Here is a 24,574-nt window from a genome sequence, read left to right on the forward strand (position 1 = left end):
TTGGTTAAAACTGATACTGAATACCAGAGAGGCCCCAAGGTTGCCTGGGGACACCACGTGCTGCTGAACTGTAGTCTATTAGTCTTAGAGGAGGAGCACCAAGGAAACAAAGCAACGGCCTCCATACAGCCGTTGACAGCCCATGACAAGGCATTCAGCGCCACCTTATGAGGACATGTGGAAATGCAAAAGGTAAAGAAAACTAGAGTCCTTGGAAGTACAATGGTGACATAAAATAAACTTCACTCCTCCTGGTATCATTTCTACCTGTACATTAAATGCCACAGAACTAGCTTTAATGCAGAAAACATTAGCAAGTGCTTGGGGTACATGAGCCTAGGCATGAAGACTTGCATCATTTAGAGAATTTGGAAGAATGAGAAACCCTATAGGAAGACAGTGAAGAGGAACAATGGAGAGACAGTGAGATGGTTACTGCAACTTGCCTCCCAGTATCTCTTTTCCCTTCCTCTTCCCCCCAAAGAACTGATTTTAGTGGGAAATTGAAGTACGACTTCCTGGGACGCTCTTGGGAAACCTGGGATGCTAAATAACCTGACCTACGTAATAAAGAATTATCCCACATCCTGTTTGATTTCTGAATGTCTTACCAGAAACTCAATATAAGTAAAAAGTCAGTTTACAGTTACCTGATCCAGAACTCTTAACTTTGTTTTACATATAGTCATAAAGTAATTAAAATATATTTCTAGTAATACTGAGATATAATTGACATATGACACTGTATCGGCTTGAGGGGTACAATAATGATTTGATATATGTATATACTTGGAAATGATCACTACAATGATTTCAGTTAACATCCATCACCTCACAAAGTTATAATTTTTCTTCTTGTGGTAAAACCTTTTAAGATCTACTATCTTAGCAATTTTCAAATCTACAATACAATATTGTTAACTATAGTCACCATCTATCACATCACATCTCCAGAATTATTTATTTAGTGCCACAACCACAGCCTATGGAAGTTCCCAGACTAGGGGCTGAATGGGAGTTGCAGCTGCCAGGGTACACCACAGCCACAGCAACATGGGATCCAAGCTGCATCTGCAATCTACGCCACAGCTCACGGCAACCCTGGAACCCTGACCCACTAAGCAAGGCCAGGGATGGAGCCTGCATCCTCATGGATCCTAGTGGGATTCATTTCTGCTGCACCACAATAGGAACTCCCAAGAACTTATTTATTTTATCTCTGGAAGTTTGCATCTTTTGACCACCTTCACCCATCCCACCTTTGGCAACCACCAACCTGTTCTCTATTTCTAAGAGTTCTGGGGTTTTTTGGATCATATAATTAAGATCATAAAGTATTCATCTTTCTCTGTCTGACTTATTTCCGATAGCATAATGGACCACCTGTGCTGTCACAAATCATATTTTTGAAGGGTTTTAAAATATATACTGAGTTTTCCAGAAATTGCAACTACCATATAAATTGAGGGAAGATAATACTTTACTTTTTTGTTCAGAACTTTGTCAACAATTGTTTACTATTTCAGAAAGTTACTACAGTAAGGCCACTTGGGATTCTGGTCACCCGTACCACATCCTGGCATGTGCACCTGTTACCTTTATGACGACTTCACATACAAAGGCAAGCCCTGATTACTTCATTATTTCTTCTAGAATAGCTAGAAATACATATGGAAATACATATCATTTTACTGTGCTTCCTTTCGTTTTCTTTCTCCTTCACATTACAGCTCTCCCCTACATTTAACTTTAAAATTTTTTTGAAGTATATGCATAAATAAGTAGGGGGTGGCAGTTCACACTCTGGGCACAAGCTAGCTGTATTTCCCAGCTTCCCTTGCAGTTAAGTGTGTCCACATGACTGAGATGGGTTTAGGTCGATGGAATGTGGTGTGTACTGCTGTCGAGCAGAGGCTTTAAAGAAGTAGTATACTCTCTTTCCGTGTCTGCTTCCTGGATATAGATAGTAAGAAGACCACAAAATGGGTTAGAGCAATAAGAGCCACAGAGTGAAAGGAGCCTTCATTCCTGAACCTCTGTGTGGAGATAAGTTGTCTGCTGACCACACATACAGGCTGAACATACAAGCTGGACTGTGTCAAGAGTAAGACTAAATTTCTACTGTGTTTGTCTGAACTATACATACTATACATACATTTTGGAATCTGTTAGAGCTGTTTATCACATCCTAATTAATGCAGGTTACAGTATCTATACATTTCATTTCAAGATGGTGGGGAGGGGGCAATACAAACCTTTTGTTATTAAAAAAAAGAGGAACTTGATCCAACGTGATTGAGAACCATTTCTGCGTATACAACAGTCACTAGGCATTTGTGGCTGCTGAGCCCTTGACATGTGACTAGCCCAAACCAAGATGTGCTGTATGTATAAAACACAAACTAGATTTCCAAGACTTAGTCCAAAAAGAAGTAAAATATCTCATTAATAATTTTGAATACTGATATGCTAGAATGCTATTTTAGCTATACTGGGTTAAATAAAATATAATGTTAAAATTAATTCCCAGTGTTCCTTTTTGCTTTTTTAATATGGTTACCACAAAATTTAAAAGTACACATGTGGGTCACATTATATTTCTATTAAACAGCACTGTTCTAGAATTTCTAGCATTGGTTCTCATTTCCCAGGTGCCAAGTTACAAGTTCCCTGTCTCTGACTTAGACACCAGATTTTAACTCTGCTCACTTATTTGCTTTGATAGTCTCCATTGTTTCAGGTAAGAACTTCCCACTTGCCCCTGGGAACTCCACCTCTACAAACCCGGGGCTCCACTGGCACATGTATGGGGGGAGATGTCGGGGACTTCACAAGCCTGAGTACTTCATGCTTTCATTATCAATTATTTCCCTTTTTAAGGGCTGCACCCATAATATACAGAAGTTCCCAGACTAAGGAATCATAGCTACAGCTGCCGGCCTACACCAGAGCCACAACCACATTGGGTCCGAGGCACATCTGTGACCTGCACCGCAGCTTGTGGCAACCTCAGATCCTTAACTCACTTAGCAAGACCAGGGATTGAACTTGCATCCTCATGAACACCATGTCAGGTTCTTAACCTGCTAAGCCACAACAGGAACTCATTATTAATTATTTCTAAAAGGATTAAAGGTGTTGAGAGAGATGGAGAGAGAAATTCGATAATAATTTCAAAGAGGGAAATTACCATCAAAAGAAAAATCAATAGATAATTCCTCATACTTAAGGAAAAGCCTTTTTGCAGACACTGACAAATGGCTAATTTTCCAACACCCTCTTCCTTGGCAACCTTCTAACTGGCATTAAAAAGCTAAATGTTTGCCTTCTCAGACTCCCTTGCTGCTAGGTATGGCTACACAATATAATTCTGGAATGAGACATAAGCAGAAGTCTGTCAAGAGCTTCTACGAAAGTTATTGTTGTCTTGGCAAAAGGAACAGAAGAAGCCAGAATTGCTCCTTTTCCTTCTTCCTGCTTTGAGTACAGACTTGATTTCTGGAGCTATAGCAGCCATCTTGGAGTAAAGACTTTAAAAATAAGAGAAATATCAAGAGAGTTACAAAGATGCCAGTCTTAATATTGTTGATCAAATACCAAGAATTTCTACCTACTGACCTCTTGTTATGTGCTTTAAAAAGCAAAGAAATAGGAGTTTCCTGGTGGCCTAATGGTTAACGATCCGGCTGGGGTTGTCAGTGCTGTGCTGTAGGTTCTATCTCTGGCTCAGGAATTTCCACATGCCAAGGGTATGGCCAAAACAAACATGTCCTATATAGGCTATGTTCTTTTGTAGCCAGACATGCTGGGGACTATTTAAAAACTACCCACTTTACAGATGAGAAACCCAAGGTTCAGACCAACCTACTTAATTGTGTTGGAATATGAACCTAGAGCTGCCCATCCAAAGCACAGAATGTTTCTACATACTAACCTGCTTATATTCTCTTGTGTCCTAGCTAAGCCCTGAGCTTAGAACTATCCAAAATTCATTGGGAACATGTAGGTTGTCTTTCAAGGTCAGAGAAACCAGGTGCCCTAGCCCTGGTCACCATCCAATTCCTGCTGATGGCCCTGCTCACAGTCCGTGCCATTCAGAGGCTTCAAACTATCTGGCCACAAATCTGGGTTGGTCATCATGAAACAAGTCTTGCTCTCCACCAGCCATGGGAGCACAGCAGGCCAGGTACATGGAGCCTCACTGAGAAAAAAGCTCCATCCTCTCCTTCCCAGCCATCCCTGGTTGATGGAGCCTGGTGTAGGCCGGTGGCTACAGCTCCAATTAGACCCCTAGCCTGGGAACCTCCATATGCCGTAGGAGCGGCCCAAGAAATGGCAAAAAGACAAAACAAAAAAACTAAACAACAACAACAACCACAAAACCTAATTGCAGAGATTTCTATTTCACAATCACAACTAGTCAGGCACCCACAAAGGCCCCACTGCTGACATTTGCTGCCTCTGCCCACTAAGAGGGAGCAGTTAAAGATGAAAAGCAGGCCTGCTCATTCCAAACAAGTGCTGACTCAGAGAACCCTATGGCTCTGGCTATTCTTACTTACTTGTCGTGTTGCAAATGCTGTCATAGCTAATCCATGCCTTTTTCTCACAAGAAGGGCAAACTTGAGGCAACAAGCTGAAAAAAGAAACTCAGAAAGGAAGCTTTACCACTATCAGAGTGCTTTTCCTGAAGCAGAGGTATCCTCTCGGGCCAGTACAAGTTTTCAGTTCTATGTTCTACATGAAAGAGTGACAATCATCTCTATTCATGACTTAATTACACACCACATACACTGTCTGGTTTTCATCCCTCATAAAAACTCTATCATACTGAAAGCTATTTTTGGTTATATAACCCTAAAATAAACAACTTTATGGGATTAAAATATATCAGGAAAAAAGGACTAATAGTTGGCATTTTTCATACATTATGTCTTTAATCCTCAAAATTATGATGATCTCATTCAATACACAAATGAGGAATGTGAAGCTTAGACAAGTAAATTACCCAATGTGATGCAATAGCATAATCTAAATCCATATCTAGGGCTGTCTGGCACCATTTATGATTCTCGTTATCCTGCCCCAAAGAAACAAGAATAGAAAGAAATGCCTCAATATTACTCAAAAGAGATTAACTTTGGATATTTAAAAGCATGAATTAATCAGTTACAGGATTCCTTCACCAGATGAGTCATTGTGTAATTTTATAAGCCAGAATCATGTCCTGAGGCATTAAAGTTTTGATGTGAGACTGTAGGAATCCACCCCACCCACCCCCAAACCCATTCCAGACCTTGATGCACATTGGCCTTGGGCCTGCTGTGACACAGTACCATGGCAGCAGTTACCAGAAACTCAGAGGACAGTTCACATCCTGCCTTTTGTTGCATACTACCCTAGGCTCACTGTGAGAAACTATGACACTGCACCTGCAGGAGGCCAGCCAGGCACTCCCATCAGGGTTAGGATGGTAGTGCCTCGACTGGGGATGCAGGGAGTCCACTGGCCTCACAGGACAGACCAAGAGGACTTGCACAATTTCAACCTGAGCAGATATTATGTTCCAGCCTTGTTCTAAGCATTAGCAATACAGGCATAAATTTTAAAAATGAGAACCCTATACTTATGGAACTTTCAGTGTCTATCTGAGCAGTGACCATCATGGAGGAAAGACCAGAGAATTCCCCAGAATGTTTCGCATTGATTAAGATGCTCTTACCCAGGATATAACACAAATAAGAAAAAGCAGTCCTGGGGAGTTCCCGTCATGGTGCAGTGGGTAATGAATCTGACTAGGAACCATGAGGTTGCGGGTTTGGTCCCTGCCCTTGCTCAGTGGGTTAACAATCCGGCATTGCCGTGAGCTGTGGTGTAGGTTGCAGACGCGGCTCGGATCCCGCGTTGCTGTGGCTCTGGCGTAGGCCGGCGGCTGCAGCTCCAATTCAACCCCTAGCCCGGGAACCTCCATATGCCGCGGGAACGGTCCAAAGAAATAGCAGACAAAAAAAAAAAAAAAAAAAGCAGTCCTGGAGTTTCATTGTGGCTCAGTGGTAATGAACCTAATTAGCATCCATGAGGAAGTGGGTTCATTCCTTGGCCTCACTCAGTGGATTAAGGATTCGGTGTTGCCATGAGCTGTGGTGTACATCTCAGACTCAGCTCAGACCTGGCATTGCTGTGGCTGTGGCATAGGCTGGCAGCTACAGCTGATTTGACTTCTAACCCAGGAACTTCCATATGCCAATGGTGCAGCCCTTTAAAAAAGTAAAGAAAAGAAAGGAAAAAGCAATCCAAACACAACACTAAAAATAGTGATTAAACCACAAGAGAAGAAGGGATGAAAAAAGACCAACAAGAACAAATTCAAAACAATTAACACAATGGCAATAAGAACATACATACCAATAAATATCTTAAAGGTAAATGGACTAAGTGCTCCAACCAAAAGATTTAGGCTGGCTGAATGGATACAAAAACAAGACCCATACAAACTGAAAGTGAGAGGATGGAAGAAAAAAGCCCATGCAAACAGAAATCAAAAGAAAGCTAGAGTAGCAATACTCACATCAGACACAATAGACCTTAAAATAAAGAATGTTACAAAAGACAAAGAAGGACATTACATAATGATTAAAGGCTCAATCCACAAAAAAGATAAAACAATTGTAAATACATATGAACCCAACACAGGAGCATCTCAATCCATAAGCCAACCGCTAACAGCCTGAAAAGGAGAAATCAGCAATAGCACAATAATAGTGGGCAACTTTAACACCCCACTCATAGCAATGGACATATCATCCAAACAGACAATCACTAAGAAAGTACAAGCCTTAAATGACGTATTAGACCAGATGGACTTATAGAACATTTCATCCAAAAGCAGCAGAATACACATTCTTCTCAAGTGCACACAGAACATTCTCCAGGATAGATAACATTCTGGACCACAAATCAAGCCTCAGTAAATTTAAGACAACTGAAATCATATCAAGCATCTTTTCCAATCACAATGTTATATGACTGGAAATCAACAAAAAGGAAAAAAACTGCAAAAAACACCAACACATGGAGACTAAACAACATGCTACTAAACAACCAATGGATCACTGAAGAAATCAAAGAGAAAATTTAAAAAAAAATACCTAGAAACAAATGACAACAGACACAATCCAAAACCTATGGGATGCAGCAAAAGCAGTTATAAGAGGGAAGTTTATAGCAATACAAGCTTACTTAGAGGAAACAGGAAAATCAAATAAAGAGTGTAACCTTATACCTAAAGCAACTAGAGAAAGAACAAACAAAACCCAAAGTAGAAGGAAAGAAAACATAAAGATCAGAACTCAAATAAATGAAACAGAGGTAAAGAAAATGATAGAAAAGATCAAAGAAGCTAAAAGCTGATTCTTTGAAAAGATTAACAAAATTGATAAACCCTAAGTCAGACTCATTAAGAAAAAAAAGGAAAGGGCTCAAATAAAAAAAATTAGAAACGAAAAGGAGGAGTTCCCGTCATGACTGGAGTTCCTATCATGGCTCAGTGGTTGACAAATCTGACTAGCAACTATGAGGATGCAGGTTCAATCCCTGGCTTTGCTCAGTGGGTTAAGGACGTGGCATTGCCTTGAGATGTGGTGTAGGTCACAGACACAGCTCACATCCTGCACTGCTGTGGCTATAGCTCTGATAAGACCCCTAGCCTGGGAACCTCTATATGCCATGGGTGTGGCCCTAAAAAGACCCAAAAAAAAAAAAAGAAAAGAAAGAAAGGAATATAAAAGGAGATGTTACAATGGACATCACAGAAATACAAAGCATCCTAAAAGACTACTACAAGTAACTATAGGCCAAAAAAGTGGACAACCTAGAAGAAATGGATAAATTCTTAAAAAGGTACTATCTTCCTAGACTAAACCAGGAAGAAATAGGAAAAATGAATAGACCAATCACAAGTATTGAAGTCAAAGCTGTGATTTAAAAACTTACAAAGAACAAAAGTCCAGGACCAGATGGCTTCACAAGCAAATCCTATGAAAAATTTATAGAAGAATTAACACCTATCCTTCTGAAACTATTCCAAAAAATTTCAGAAGGAACACTCCCAAACTCATTCTATGAGGCCACTCTCACCCTGATACCAAAATTAGACGAAGATGGCACAAAAAACAGAAAGTTATAGCCCATTATCGGTGATGAACATAGATGCGAAAATCCTCATCAAAGGACTAGCAAACAGAATCCAGCAATACATTAAAAGGGTCATACAGGGAGCTCCCATCGTAGCGCAGTGGTTAACAAATCCAACTAGGAACCATGAGGCTGCGGGTTCAATCCCTGGCCTTGCTCAGTGGGTTAAGGATCCAGTGTTGCCGTGAGCTGTGGTGCAGGTTGCAGACGCGGCTTGGATCCTGCATTGCTGTGGCTCTGACGTAGGCCGGTGTCTACAGCTCCGATTAGACCCCTAGCCTGGGAACCTCCATATGCTGTGGGAAGCAGCCCTAGAAAAGGCAAAAAGACAAAAATAAAAATAAAAGGGTCATACACCATGATTAAGTGAGATTTATCCCAGGGATGCAAGGATTTTTCAATATCCACAAATCAGTGTGATATGACACATTAACAAACTGAAGAATAAAAACCATATGGTCCTCTCAATAGATGAGGAAAAAAGAGTTCCCATTGTGGCTCAGCAGGTTACAAACCCAACTACTATTCATGAAGATGCAGGTCTAACCCCTGGCCTTGCTCAGTGGGTTAAGGATCCAGCACTGCTGTGAGCTGTGGTGTAGGCTGCAATGCAGCTTGGATCCCATGTTGCTGTGGCTGTGGCATAGACCAGAAGCAGTAGCTCTGATTTGACCCCTAGGCTGGGAACTTCCATATGCCACAGGTGTGGCCCTAAAAAGCAAAAAAAAAAAAAAAAAAAAAAAAAAAAAAAAGTTCAGAAAAAGCTTTTGACAAAATCCACAACCCATTTCTGATTTAAAAAAAAAAAAAAATCCGGAGTTCCCGTCGTCGCGCAGTGGTTAACGAATCCGACTAGGAACCATGAGGTTGCGGGTTCGGTCCCTGCCCTTGCTCAGTGGGTTAACGATCCGGCGTTGCCGTGAGCTGTGGTGTAGGCTGCAGACGCGGCTCGGATCCCGCGTTGCTGTGGCTCTGGTGTAGGCCAGTGGCTACAGCTCCGATTCAACCCCTAGCCTGGGAACCTCCATATGCCGCGGGAGCGGCCCAAGAAATAGCAACAACAACAACAACAAAAAAGACAAAAAAAAAGACAAAAAAAAAAAAAAAAAAAAAAAAAAAAAAAAAATCCTCAAGAGCGTGGGCATTGAGGGAACCTATCTCAATATAATAAAAGCCATATATGACAAACCCACAACAAACAGCTAACATCATTCTCAATGGTGAAAAACTGAAAGAATTTCCACTAAGATCAGGAAGAAGACAAGGATGTCTGCTCTTGCCACTTCTATTCAACAGTTTTGCAAGTCCTAGCCATGGCAGAGAAGAAAAAGAAATAAAAGGAATCCAAATTTGAAAGGAAGAAGTAAAATTTTCACTGTTTGCAGATGACATTATACTATACCTAGAAAATCCTAAAGACACTACCATAAAACTGTTAGAGCTCATCAATGAATTTGGTAGTTTCAGGATAAAAAATTAATACACAGAAATTGATTGCATTTCTATATACTAACAATGAAAGATCAGAAAGAGAAATCAGGGAAATAATCACATTTACCATCTCATCAAAAAGAATAAAATATCTAGGAATAAACCTACCTAAAGAGACAAAAGACCTGTACTCTGAAAACTATTAAGATGCTGATGAGGAGTTTCTGTTGTGACATGGCAGAAAGGAATACAACGTATCCATGAGGATACAGGTTCAATCCCTGGCCTCGCCCAGTGGGTCAGGGATCCAGCATTGCCATGAGCTGTGGTGTAGGTCACAGATGCAGCTTGGATCTGGTGTTGCTGTGGCTATGGTGTAGGGCAGCAGCTGTACTCTGATCTGACCCCTAGCCTGGGAACTTCCATCGTGATTGCAGCACTGAAATGGAGAAAAAAAAAAAAAAGATGTTGATAAATGAAATCAAAGATGATACAAATAGATGGAAAGATATACCATGCTCTTAGATTGGAAGAATCAATATTGTCAAAATGACTATACTACCCAGGGCAATCTACAGATTCAATGCAAACCCTATCACATTACCAATGATATTTTTCACAGAACTAGAACAAAATATTTTGAAATTTTTATGGAAACACAAAAGACCCCAAATAGCCAAAACAATCCTGAGAAAGAAAAATGGAGATGGACAAATTAGGCTCCCTGACTTCAGATCATACTACAAAGTTCGTCATCAAAACAGTATGGTAACTGCACAAAAAACAGAAATACAGATCAATGGAACAAGATAGAAAGCCCAGAATTAAACCCAAGCACCTATGGTCAACTAATCTATAACAAAGGACTTGAGAATTTACAAGGAGAAATTACAGTCCCTTCAATAAGTGGCGCTGGGAAAACTGGACAGCTATATTTAAAAGAATGAAATTAGAACACTAACACCATACAAAAAAATAAACTCAAAACGGATTAAAGACCTAAATGTAAGACCAGATACTATATAACCCTTAGAGGAAAATAGGCCGAACACTCTCTGACATAAATCATAGCAATATCCTCTCAGATCCACCTCCAAGAGAAATAATAATAAAAACAAAAACAAATGGGACCTAATTAAACTTAAGAGGTTTTGCACAGCAAAGGAAACCCTAAACAAAATGAAAAGACAACTCACAGAATGGGAGAAAATATTTGCAAATGAAGCAACTGACAAGGGATTAATCTCCAAAATTTATAAACACCTCCTGCACCTCAATATCAAAAAAACAAACCACCCCATTAAAAAAAGGACAGAAGATCTAAACAGACATTTCTCCAAAGAAGACATGTAGATGGCCAAAAAGCACATGAAAAGATGCTCACTATCATTAATTATAGAAATCCAAGTCAAAACTACTATGAGGTACCACTTTATACCAGCCAGAATGTCCAAAAATTCTACAAACAATAAATGCTGGAAAGGGTGTGTGGAAAAGGGAACCCTCTTACACTGTTGGTGGGAATGTAAATTGGTGCAACCATTATGTAAAACAGTTTGGAGGATCCTCAGAAATTTAAAAATAAAATTACCATTTGATCCAGCAATCCCACTCCTGGGCTCTATCTGGAGAAAACTATGACTTGAAAAGATACATCCAACCCAATATTCAGTTCCTCTTGCGGCACTATATACAATAGCCAAGATATGGAAGCAACCTAAATAGCCATAGACAGAGAAATGGATAAAGAAGATGTGGTACACATATACAATGGAATATTACTCAGCCATAAAAAGAATGAAATAATGGCATTTGCAGCAACATGGATGGACCTAGGAATTATCATACTAAGTGAAGTTGGTCAGACAGTGAGAGACAAACATCATATGATATCACTTATATGTGGATTCTTAAAAAAGGATTCAAATGAACTATTTGCAGAACAGAAACAGACTCACAAATTTTTAAAATTTTATGGTCACAAAGGGGACAGGTTGGGGGTAGGAAGGGGTGGACTGGGGGTTTGAGATGGAAATGTTCTAAAATTAGGTTTTGATGACAGTTATAAAACTACAAATATAATAAAATTCATTGAATTATTAGAAAAATAAAATAAAAGATAAAATAAAATTTGATATATAAGAGCTAAGAATAAAAGACAAATCTCAGAGTTCCCACTGTGGCACAACAGGATCAGTGGCATCTCTATAGTGCCAGGACGCAGGCTTGATTCCCAGCCTGGCACAACGGGTTAAAGGATCTGGCATTGCTGTAGCTGCGGTGCAGGTCACAAATGTGACTCAGATCTGATGCCTGTCCTAGGAACTCCATATGCCATAAGGCAGCCAAGAAAGAAAACAAACAAACAAACAAACAAAAACACAAGCCCCTCAGAGAATAAATAACCTCAGCAACATTCATGAGCCTTTAAAACCAAGAATTTCTTAAAGTTGGATCTTGGGAGAACATCCAACAAGAATATTAGAAGAACATCAGGGTGGCAGCTGATGTCAGTAGTTATTTCTTTTTTCTTCTTCAAAATCTTTTCAGCTCTGTTCTTTACAACCTCAAAGAAATGTACTCCCTTCAGATAGAGCAAATTGCACCCAACAGCGAAAGGAATAACATCTAAGAGATCCCACCCTCCTCCAGCTGGAGAGCCCTCAGTTCATTTAGTCCTGGGTGAGGCTTAAGAGATGACTGAGACTTGAGTATAATGTTAAGTTCAAGAGGTTGGGCCCTCCCAGCAAGACCCTCCAACAAAATCCAGAAATGCAAATGAATTTTCCCCTTACCTGAAAGAATGGCAAATTGTCGGTGAAGTTGTTCAATTATATCCACTGCCACCAAGGGCCTGATTTCCTGCTGCATAATTTCATCTGCAGAAATGAAATAAACATGAGGTTAAATACTTGCAAATAATAAAGAATTTAAAGGAAGAAAGGGAAGTTCCACTACTAGAGAAATCTCGGACTTATCAAGATATGGTTATGGACACATTATTCTCTTGAGAATTCAATTCCTAATAGGGAAGGATGGATCTGGGTTCTGTGTGGTTTGACTCTTACGCATGAACACAGGAACACATTTCTAGTGCCTCTCCCAAAGTTTTGTGAGGAATCAATGCAAGAAAGAGACCCTGAAGTTTAAGTTCAGTAGCTTCACAGTAGATCTGCTGGGATGGTCTCATTACCAAGGCAGGTGCTTAGGTATCTGCCCACTCCTTTGCGTCTGCAGAAGGACATGTTAAACACCATCTAAGTTACCAGACTTCTTCTCAGACTGGGTCATAAAACCAATCTGGGGTTTATGAAGGTTCTTTTGATTTTTTTTCCCCTCCTTCCCTTCCTTCCTTTTTGCCTCTCTCCTTAGTCACCTCCATGCCTTTGTTCCCCTTCTAGAATACTTCAAGGAGCCTCTTCCCACTGCCAAGCATCTTTTAGAAGGCACACTCCATTTTGCTAAATAAAGATGCTCTTTACTGAGTAAAGGATTATAGGTTTCCAAGGCAAAAATTCAAATCTTTCGAGCACAAGCCTTCAAATGTCTTCTAACCCCAAAGAGTCACTTAAGATTTACATTTTATCCATTTGAGGAAAAGGGTTTAGAGAGAGGGGAAGGATGAGTGGTATCGCTTAACCTGGGCTGGGAGGAGGGAGGCATTTTCATGGTCTACCTAAGAGGGAATTTCAAAAAATGAACTGTTTATTGTTTCTACAGCAGGCTAGATTAAGGTGTGTACAAACAGCCTTGTACGCTGATGCTAACCAGGTATCTCCTATGTTATGATATCCCAATGGTGACCAATTGGAAGGTTATATTCAGGAAGCTCCTTCCAGAGCCATAGTTTATACTTCTCAGCTTTGGTGTGAAGGTGAAAAGAGATAATATAAATGTAGATGTACACAGTAGGTGCTCAGTAAAAGCTGGTTATATCCATCATTCTGGAAAGTCCTTTCCTATGTTTGTTTTTGGCATGTCTTGCAAAGTGTTGGGCATGTGCCACTTAAACCCCATAACTGTTCTCAATGAATTCTATGCTTTTTTTCTGGAGAAAAGGGGGGTAAACCCAATACCCTTTCTGCTATGAATTCACTAAAAAAAACAAAACAAACAAAAAAAAAACTTTGCTTTCGCTGTTACAGGTGTTGCCCCCTGCAATCTGCCTGTGTGAAATAAAGACACTATAGTTACATCTTACAAAAAGAGCCTTCTTTGTTAGATACACAAAGTAAAGTATTTAATAGTAAATTATAATGAAGTCTGAGACCTGCTTAAAATACTGCAGCACTTCCCTCTGCCAAAAACATATGTGGAGTGGGGGAAGGGAAAACTAGACTAACAAAATGAGGATAATTGCTAAAGCTGGTTGATGGGCTCATGAGAGTTCATTATACAAAATTCTTTTGCATATGTTCCAAATTTTCCATAATAAAATGTAAATTACAAATGGAAAACAGAGAATTTAAGCAGAAACAGGAGTTATGCACCTGAAGAGTTTTTCAGAATATATTCTCCCAGTGATCTAAGAAAGATGCATTATTATTTTTCCATACCTGAGGGAGTCTATTTAAGAGAGAATGACCCCAGAGAAAAACCAAGATCATAAGATGTAATATATTGTTATTGCACTTCAGTATGTGAGGTATGCTCTAAAGTTAAACATTTTAAATTAAAGAGGTAAGATCTGAAAGGGACAAGAGAAATGAGTTAAGCCAACCATCCCCTCATCCCATCTCATTTTTTAAATGAAGAAATAGAGTTTGTCTTTGCCTTTGGTCACCCAACAGTTTAAGTGTGGAGCTTGGGTCAGCCCAGGATCTCCTGACTCTAAAAGGGCAAACATGATGAAGTTTCTGGACGCCTGGCCCTAAGGAGCACTGGCTTCTTCTACCCCGAGTGGGTGACTACATCATAGGAATCTGTGGAGGATTGCCCAGCCTCCCAATGGAGACATTCTCACCTGCCTTCTGTGGTTACCAGAGGAACAGGATTAAAATTTATGATTTGTTTTTCCAATAATAGAAATGGACCAGTTTGCCTTTGGTTCAGGTTTTGCTGAGAGAGCCTGGCCTCCAGCCAGGGAGGGACATGGTTATCCATGAAGACTTCTCAGGGAAGGGGCCTTATGACCCAATCTGGTCAGCAATAACAGAGCATGAGGGTTTCTCAGACTCAGTGCTGACCCAGTGCGTGGAGATGACCTCAGACACACCCAGCTTTCAGTGATGCCCGACACCCATGCTCCATGCTCAGTTCAGCCCCACTCATGCTCTGTACCAGAAGAGACAAAAGGACCAGTCCTGCTGCTGAAAGTCTCTACTACCCACTTGTGTAGAGACAGCACAGGGAAGGGAGTACAGGAGCTCTTTAGTCTCACCTCCCTCTGCAGTGGGAAGAAGGGTTCCTCAAATCACACAGCCCTGCATGGCAAGGGCCATCTCTACCAATTTCTTGCCTTGTGACCAGGGCAAGAACACTCTGAGCCTTAGCATCCACACGTGTGGCTTTTCCTTCTCCAGGAACAGTTGGCCATGGCCAGTGATAACCCACCAAGGTGATGGTGCCTGCTGCACCCTGCGAGGCCCCTTGGTTCTATACATAAGTTTCTGGCTTGCTGCTTGCTATTTCTGATGTGTATGGACTAGAGAGAAATTCATCTCTTTGTGACTCACATAAGACAAAGGGAAGTGGTTACTGAATTTCAACACAATTTCTATCCTGGGCAAAGTTACAGATAGATCTGGGGAAAACTTGTCCCTTTACTATCTCTGATAAGTATACAGACATGATTATATGTTATCCTGGACCTATAGTTCCAAAAATGCAGGAAGTATCAAACACCACAAAGGCCTCCTAGATGATGCAGTAATAGCCCAGCACCTCCCATGGGAATTCAGCAGAGACAGCGAGTAAAGCCCCTGTGTTTCCACTCCCTAACCCCCACCCCTGTCTCAAAACAATGCAGGCTCTGGGGCAGGACCCTTCCTACTGACGGCATCTTCCTCCTTGGGGCAGAGGGCAGGAAACAGGCTGATAACAGCTGATGCTGTCTAGGTATTGCAACTGGTAAGAAATGAAGGGAAGTGAAACCTGCAGCTTCTGCTCTTGCTGTTCTGAAATTCCAGTCATATTGGGATTTAAAAGACTAAAGTATGTTCTGAGGAAAAAAGGAACCAAAATAATAAATAAATAAATAAATAACCAAACAAAGAAACAAACTGCTCCATTACTACTTTTCCCAGAGAACCTGTGGGCAGAAAGGATGGAAGGGTAGGCCATTAGCTGAACTAGGAATAGGACCAGGATCTCCACTCTTAGCCACTATGGAACAAGCCTCTGTTCATGACAATAATGAGAGCACCAGCTGTGATCTGGCCCCAACAAGACACTTTAATTAGCTAGATAATGACAGTAAAGGAATATGCCCTAGCACTAAAAGAGACCTCCTCTAGTCCATCCCCTTCTCCCATGCCCACAACTAGACCAGCCTCTACTTCTAAGAAAACATCTTTGGACCAGAGGCTCCGAGAAATCAGTTGTTGGGCTGGTATGAAAAGCCACCCCATGGGGTCACACTGTGTTTCACATCTTTTTACGGACCAGGTCAGAAAAAACACAAATCTATTGTCCTTCTTTTACTGGGTGCTGTGCTACAGAATACTTAACTTGAACCAGAAGACTTCAATACTAAGCCTTATCTGTAAATTAATAATGAATAAGAGGCACCTGAAAAGCAGATGGAAGAATTTTTTAAAGGAGAAATTTAGAAGATTTTAAAAACCAAGAACACTGAAAAATGTTCAACTTCCCAGTAGTCAAATAATACAATTAAAACAGCAATAAAATTTCTCATTTCATCCCTAAAATAACACAAGATGTTGGGGTTATGTTGGAAAACTAGTACTTCTACATAACCTTGGAGAGTAAAGCTGGTAGTGTCCTTTTAGAAAGCAGTTTCACAATATCTGCCCAGTGATTACTGTGTAGATGACATAACAAACACTTTTATACATCATCTTATTTAATCATCAAAGCAATGCTAAGAGTGATATGGAATTAAATCTGCAATAGCTGGACCAGGGTTAAGTAGAACCAGAATTTGAACTCAGTTCATTCTAAACTCCAAAGCCCAACATCTTAACCAAATAATACAGAGTTTCAGTATACAGTCGTCAAAATCTTCATAATCTTTTATCCATTCAACCTATATCTGGAAAGGTTTCCTGAGAAAATAATAAAATAAAAACTTTATACATAAAAATACAGACTGGAGTATTATTTATAGGAGTAAAAAAAGGAAACAATCATGATAAAATGATGAATACAATGTCCACAGAAAAATATTTAAGTTTCAAGAACATAAAAATCTTATGTATGGGGATATTGCAGCCAGATTCAAACAGATGAAAGTATGTGGTATGTTTATGCACATAGGTGTGGGCATGAGAAAGGAAAAAAAGAAAAAGCTGTGCTAGAGTGATAGAATCATATTTAATTAACCCCTTTAGTTTGCACAGAGGAAAGTATGCTCTGGTAGCTGTTATTTTTTTATGCTAATAGGACTTTATTGAAGTATAATTTATATGCAGTACAATGCACAGATCTTAAGTGTACAGGTTGATGAATTTTGACAAACACATACACTAATGGAACCACAAAACAGATCAAGATATGGAACAGTTCCATCACCCCAGGAAGTTTCCTTGTCAGCCTTGCCCTAGGCCTGTACCCTCCCTCCCATAAAGATATGTGTTAAAGACCACATGGTCCTTGTGACCCAGAGCTCAGCACCGGCTGGGCGCACTGTGCTCTAAACAGCTACTCTCTTAACACCATGGGGGCCCCAGAAAAGACTTCTCCACATCTCTTGGTCTATATCCTCAAAAGAAAAGGCGAACGGCATCCAAATGCTATGACGGTTTGTGAGCTGTGCCACTGTTGACATCAGGGACAGACACTGCTTCGGAGTGCTGGGAGGATTTGAGCGGTGAGGATTTGAGCAGCGGAAGCGCTTAGGTAAGAGAAAAGACAAATTAATTCTTGAATTCTCCCTCTCACATGGCACGAATGCTGTAGATTCTTACATAATGAAATACAATGTCTAGTACTATGGAGCACCAACATTCTCACTTTTCTTCCTTCCAATTAATGATACAAATATATTCAAAGTTTGAACTCCTGGAACACAATTACATTTTACTTAGATCACATTTATTTTAGATCACTGTTCTCAGTGGAGCTCAGATTAGGTGAAAATCTCAACTATAACAACATACTGCTTTTGCTGATATGATGTGAAATTAAGGCCTTATGGACTGTGGATATCTTTATTATGCATCCAAATTTCACTGCCCATCAACACAACTCTTGGAGATGTTATAACCCAATTTATTCATCTCTGTTATTTTCTGATTTTGTTCATATAAAAACCACTCCTTTATGGTTTCACATTTTTTTTGGCCATGCCTGTGGCATGTGGAAATTCTAGAGCCAAGGATCAAACCCTCGCCATGGCAGCAACCCAAGCCACAGCCGTGACAACACTGAGTCCTTAATCTGCTGAGCCATGAGGGCACTTCCCTTTATACATATTTTAAATCTTGTTCTTATGGGGGTATGTTTGTCAAGTATAAAAATAGAAGGGTACCTTGTAACTGTGGCATTTGGGCTTCTATTTGTACTTTTGCCTCGGTCTCTGCAAATGCCCATTGAAAACTGCTTTGAGAAGTAGTGAGATATTACTAGGCACAAAAATTTCTGGTTTTGAACCCTGATCCAAATCCTTTTTCTTCTTTTTAATTTTTTGTTACAAAAATAAAATGATTAAGCTTCTTAATTTCTGCTGACATTTCACACTGTGTACTTGCATGATCACAAGCACGGCACCAAGGTGTAAGTTTCTATGCAAAGACTTTCCTTGACAATAAATAGCTAGCAATGACATTCTCCTGTGGCCCTTCATAACTCCAGGATAGGCAAACCAGCTGTTGCCTGGGGTCTACTAAATATAAAGCAATCAAAGCCCTGGAGAAAATGAAGAAAATCTGTGGAATCCCTAATCCCTCCCTCTGTTAAAGCTCTCAAATTTTAGCACTAGATTTCAAAGTGCTACCACCTGCATTTTAATCAAAACTGCCCCAGAGCAATGCTTCTCAAATTATATAATGATATAATAAATCACCTGCTTTAAAATGCAGATTTGGATTTAGTAGGCCTGAGGTAGGCTCAGAAATTCCGCATTTCTAACAAATTTCCTTGATACCGCTAATTCAACAGAGAAGAAAGCACATGTTGAATTCCAAGCCTTTAGACTATTCTTGTTCTTTTCCTGTTGCTTATGAAAATGCTGTTCAGGAAAAAAAAAAAAAGGTTTTTGAGTTGTTCACTAGTGCTTCTTTTGTCATTCCATAAAATAATCGTCTATATGTATTCAAAGTATTTTTGAAACTGAGTCCTAGATGGTCTAAACATTTTGGCCTAACATTCCCTTCTGGGCTGTTTTTAGGATCAGCACCCTGGGAAACAAGCCAGCCCTGCCTGGAACACCTGTTTACTTCTTCTGGCACTCTGAGCCCTACTCCACTGATTAGTGTGGGCCTTCTAATACCTATCCCTTCCCCGTTCTCAGACCACTCCCAGCCTGGAATTCAGTGAAGTCTATTCACTGGAAGCAGTGTCTTGGGCAAAACAATATAATACAGTCTAATATTGATGAGATGAGAAGACTTGATATGACTGACAACACAGCATTCTTCCAAAAGCTTCTACAGTTTCATTTCTCTCTTAAGATCTTAGGGGAAAAAAAAAATATCTTCACCCAAAAGAATCAAAACAGTAGGATTTTATGGAGTTCCCTGGTAGCCTAGTGGTTAAGGGCTCACATTGTCACTGCTGTGGCTCGAGTTATTGCTATGGCTCGGGTCTGATCCCTGGCCTGGGAATTTTTGTATACAGCAGGCACAGCCAAAAAAATAATAATAAAGTTAAAAAAAATAGGATTTTAGACATTTTAGCAATATGATGGATTAACAATTTTATTTTTGTTTAAGAAAAAGCCCTGGAGGGTCTGGCTAAACATTCCTTCCTTCCTCTCTCAATGTATTCATTCATTCAGGTACTCTGAAAGCAGAGTGAGAAGAGCTGGACTTGCATCCCATCTCTGCCACAAACCAGGCCCTCCATCTTCAGGTTCTCTTTCTGTAAAACGGGAATGGATAATAATTTAATAATCTCCTCTTAGAGGGCTGTTGTAAGGGTTAATATTACCATTTATTGAGCACTTACTACCTACTGGGCACTGTGCAACAACATGCTGATAAAATAAAAACTCATTTTTTAAGGCAAGACAAGAGAAATTTAGACATAAAAATTTTCTCTGCCCTTTGGCCTCCTCTTCTCCTTTCGTGTGCATTATGCATTAACTAGAGCATCCCAATGACAGAAACCCTTGCTCAACCATAAAGACCAATTTTTCCTCTATGGCATTAGCCATATAACTCCTTAGAAGAAAACATTCCTTTCTCAATCCTATAAGGGGTCACGATGACCCACTACTTGCCTTGTACATACAGACATCTTTGGTGAACTTTACATATAACGTCAACACATCATCTCCCTTAAAGATAGCGATTGGTGTAAAACAAACTGGTCAAGCCATCTGGGAAGATAATGGGCTACACCTAATGGAAGTCCTCAGCTTAAATACTTCCTTATGACCTTATTAATGTTACTAGATACATCACTTGTATTCTGCCATTCAAGAAGATTACTGTTTCCTGAATCATCAAATGTGTGACTGAACTGCCAATAAAATTAATGATGACTAGGCAACTTGAAATGATTGATCAAATACATAGCTGTGTAAGGGCAATTATTGGGTTTTTTGGTTTGTTTTTTTGGTGGTTTTTTTTTTTTTTTTTTTGTCTTTTTGCCTTTTCTAGGGCCACACCCGCTCCATATGGACGTTTCCAGGCTAGGGGTCAAACTGGAGCTATAGCCACCGGCCTACACCAGAGCCGCAGCAATGTGGGATCTGAGCCATGTCTGTGACCTACACCACAGCTCATGGCAGCACCAGATCCTTAACTCACTGAGCAAGGCCAGGGATCGAACCTGCAACCTCATGGTTCCCAGTCAGATTTGTTAACCACTGCACCATGACGGAACTCCAAGGGCAATTATTGTAATAGCGTAACTCTAGATATGAGAAGTAACATGAGGGGCCAATTTCCAGTAACAGACTGGTAAAACAGGCCAGCCAAAGGCTTTTGGCTGTTGTTAAAAGAGTCTCGTCCAGTAATAGCACACTGAATGGCCTATCAACAACATCCTCACTTGGCCTAGAAATGAGCATTCCTAGTGCCAGCAGACAAGCTGATCATGATATGCCTCCCAAATGTTGGCAGAAATTAAGATCAAAAGGGAGAGGACTATCAAATAAAGAAGATTGTCCACCATCCAGTTCTACAAGAATCACGTAATTAGCCATTGTTGTTACTGACTCAGTGTACCGACTCTAAAAGGGATTCAGGGCAAAGATCAGGATGAGGCACTTTGTGCTCTGGGGGAAATGACAGAACTGGCACTCAGATATTTTTAGGAGAAAAAGAAAATTGTTTTTTCTCTTTTAGGGTTGCACCTGTGGCATTTGGAAGTTCCCAGGTTAGGGGTAAAATCAGAGCTACAGCTGCTGGCCTATGTCACAGCCACAGCAACATGGGATCTAAGCCATGTCTGTGACCTATACCACAGCTCACGGCAATGCCTGGATCCCTGACCCACTAAGTGAGGCCAGGGATCAAACCCGCGACTTCAAGGATACTAGTCGGATTCGTTTCCACTGCACCACAATGGGAACTCCCTTAGGAGAAAATTTTATGAACTCAGTTTCTTGTATCTTTCCATACTTCAAAAAGCACTAAAACCATGTAGTTTTAAGATATCCATCTCTTTGAGTTCCCACTGTGGCTCAGTGGGTTATGAACCCACCTGTATCCATGAAGATGAAGATCAAATCCCTGACCTCATCAAATCCCTGACCTGGGTTAAGGATCCAATGTTGCTGTGAGCTGTGGTGTAGGTCCATAGACGTGGCTCAGATCCCGTGTTGCTGTGGCTGTGGCACAGGCCAGCAGCTGCACCTCCAATTCGACTCCTAACCTGAGAACGTCCATATGCTGCAGGTACAGCCCTAAAAAGCAAAAAAATAAAAATAAAAATATATCTGTTTCTTGAGAATACCAGCAACCTTCTACCATGATGAGTGCTTGATTCCACATACCCCTTCATTAAAACCACATACACACTAGCCTCTCCCCACCCCTCATCTCTTCAGAACAGTTCTCACAGCTCTGTGAGAGACTGTCTTCTGGTTTATAATCCTCAGGTTGGCTTGAATAAAATTTTCCATTTCTTTCTTAGATTGTTAATTTTTTTCATTGACAATACTTTCCATTAGATCTAATTAATATATGAAAGCAATTTGTTTATAATAGACTCAAAGGAAGCCAATTAAGTTTATCATTTAGTCCTCTGAGCCACAACACCCCCCACGTTATTGCTACCAGTTGATGATCTGCTTTGAAATTCTGCTCTAAAGTCCCCATTGATACCATGTGACGTCTTTCTCTTTCACTATGAAGTAAGTTGATAGAACTTGTTATGAACTTGGAAGGACCCAGGAGTAGAAGGAAGACTGGAATTAGACCAAAATATAAATAAGGATGTAGTATACAATAAAAGTGGTCCTTCCCTTGGGACAAGAAGGAAATTAGAGATTTTCCTCCCTACATGATAACATGGTGTTGCTAGGAAACCTTGTGTGAGCCCAAAGAGCATGAAGCAAATAGACAATTACCTGAGGATGCATCTTGCTAACAGATGCACAAAATAAACTGAGATAAAATACAAATGCTCACAGACACAGAACAAAGATAGTGGGCAGTGGGGAATATATCAGTAAGTCCATCAACAAAAGAAGCAGACTTAGAAACAAGTAGGTGCTTCAGTTCTTACAGCATCTGTATTACCGGCTTCCACATACACATAAGGCATACTTAGAAACACTTAGAAATGCTTTTCCTTCTCACCCAGTCACTGAAGGGAAGTGGTTTTCTTTTTTCTACTCTTAAATCACTAGCTTGCTATCAGCTCATGTGTCTAAAATGAAGTCTTAGCATTTCAGATTTTAACACTTTTCTTCAGACTTAACATTTTTCTTTAGGAACCTGGTCTGGATTCTTATTTTCATTTTACTAAAGCAATGGATGTTGGCTACTTTTTTATTATAATTTTAATTTTTAAACATTGTAATTAAAAAAACTAAGTAAACTCCTTATCATTGCTTTACCCCACATTAGTTATCTATCTTAATGGTGTAAAATAGTCAGTACATATATATGTATGTACAGACACAGATGCTTTTAAAATGAATTAATACTTATAGCTTGATTTTTTTCAAAATATTTGGTTATCTCTTTTTAATATGAATTTTTCAATAAATGACCACCTAGAATATTGCTAATAGCTAATTAATGCTTTAAATTTTAAAAGTCCTTTTTAAACTCCTCAACAAACTTGAGACAGTATTGCAAAATAGTTTTTAAATGTAAATGGGTTAGTTAAACCATTATTCTTCTGAGAATGAGGATAAATAACAAAATATACGTAAGAGAAAGGCATCATTACTCTCACAGTACCTTTTTTTGCCATATATTCTAGCCTGATGCAGCTTCCTAGGAAATGGTGGTAAGCCCTCATTTCTGCCTCTGTGATCCGCACGGAGGTGTAAGGTAAGGATCCAGGGTCTTGCTGCCCACACCTTGTACACCAGGAGGCCATTGGATCTCTCCCCCTTCCTCTCTCAGCTCTGCACTTACACAAATGAGTTTAATCCTTTCTCCTGGCTAATCTCTCTGAAGTTCACTCAAGGGCACATCATTGCTGAGAGTTTATCCTTTGGACTAGTGAGTGTTCATAGGATTACAGGCCCAGCAGATTATCAGACCTTCTCATTGGCAAACTGGGGGATGAGGATGTCAAGAAGAGAGGGAAATCCTAAAATTGATAAGAATCAGAATGCTTTTTCATTTTTAGAGGAATCACATCCTGAGACATACATCAAGCCACTGGATATGTAAAATAATATAATAGACAGGGAAAAATTTTTTAAAAGATGCTCTTAAGAAAATGTATTCCAGGACTTCCCATCGTGGCTCAGCGGAAACAAATCTGACTGGTATCCATGAGGACGCAGGTTTAATCCCTTGCCTTGCGTAGTGGGTTAAGGATCCAGTATTGCCATGGGCTGTGATATAGGTCACAGATGCGGCTCGGATCTGGCATTGCTGGGCTATAGCGTAGGCCGGCTGCCGCACCTCTAATTCAACCCCTAGCCTGGGAACTCCATATGCCAAAGGTGTGGCCCTAAAAAGACAGAAAAAAAAAAAAAGAAAGAAAGAAAGAAAGAAAGAAAGAAAGAAAGAAAGAAAGAAAGAAAGAAAGAAAGAAAGAAAGAAAGGAAGAAAGAAAGAAAATGTATTCCAGGCTATAATTCTCACCCCCTCCCAACTTCTCCAGGCTTCCAAGAAATAAAATCCTGAGAATTAACAATGTAACCACTAGAGTCACTACCTAGGCAGGCAACGTAGACTGGCACAGAAAATGGTAAAGATTCCTGAGATGGGATATAGAGAATCTCTTGAACTACTTCTAAAGATCAGATGCAAGCACAATATCATGATTCTAAATAAAGGATGTTCTTTGCCTATTGTGATCAGACAGAGACCCCACTTACTACCATTTGGGGAAAAGTGAGTTCACCTTTCAGAACTGTGCTATGCAGAATGTGCTATAGTGAGAAAGAGGCTGCTTTGTCACAAAGCTTTTTTTTTTTAATTCTTAAAAGCTTAATGTTTTTGTTTATTAATATTATGTTCCAAGATTTAAA

At 40.0% G+C, this 24,574-nt stretch overlaps 1 protein-coding gene across 6 annotated transcripts in view; it reads right to left on the reverse strand.

Moving 5' to 3' along the window:
- Positions 1 to 24,574, reverse strand: part of MCF2L2 (MCF.2 cell line derived transforming sequence-like 2) — a 247,448-nt gene that overhangs the window by 194,225 nt on the left and 28,649 nt on the right. For all 6 annotated transcript variants that reach the window (XM_021069898.1, XM_021069896.1, XM_021069892.1 and 3 more), the window contains exon 2: positions 12,420 to 12,503. In XM_021069898.1, coding sequence (XP_020925557.1) covers positions 12,420 to 12,503 — 84 coding nt within the window. The remainder of the gene's footprint in view (positions 1 to 12,419; positions 12,504 to 24,574) is intronic.

The sequence above is a fragment of the Sus scrofa genome, chromosome 13, assembly GCF_000003025.6.
Source record: "Sus scrofa isolate TJ Tabasco breed Duroc chromosome 13, Sscrofa11.1, whole genome shotgun sequence".
In the NCBI taxonomy this organism is placed as follows: Eukaryota; Metazoa; Chordata; class Mammalia; order Artiodactyla; family Suidae; genus Sus; species Sus scrofa.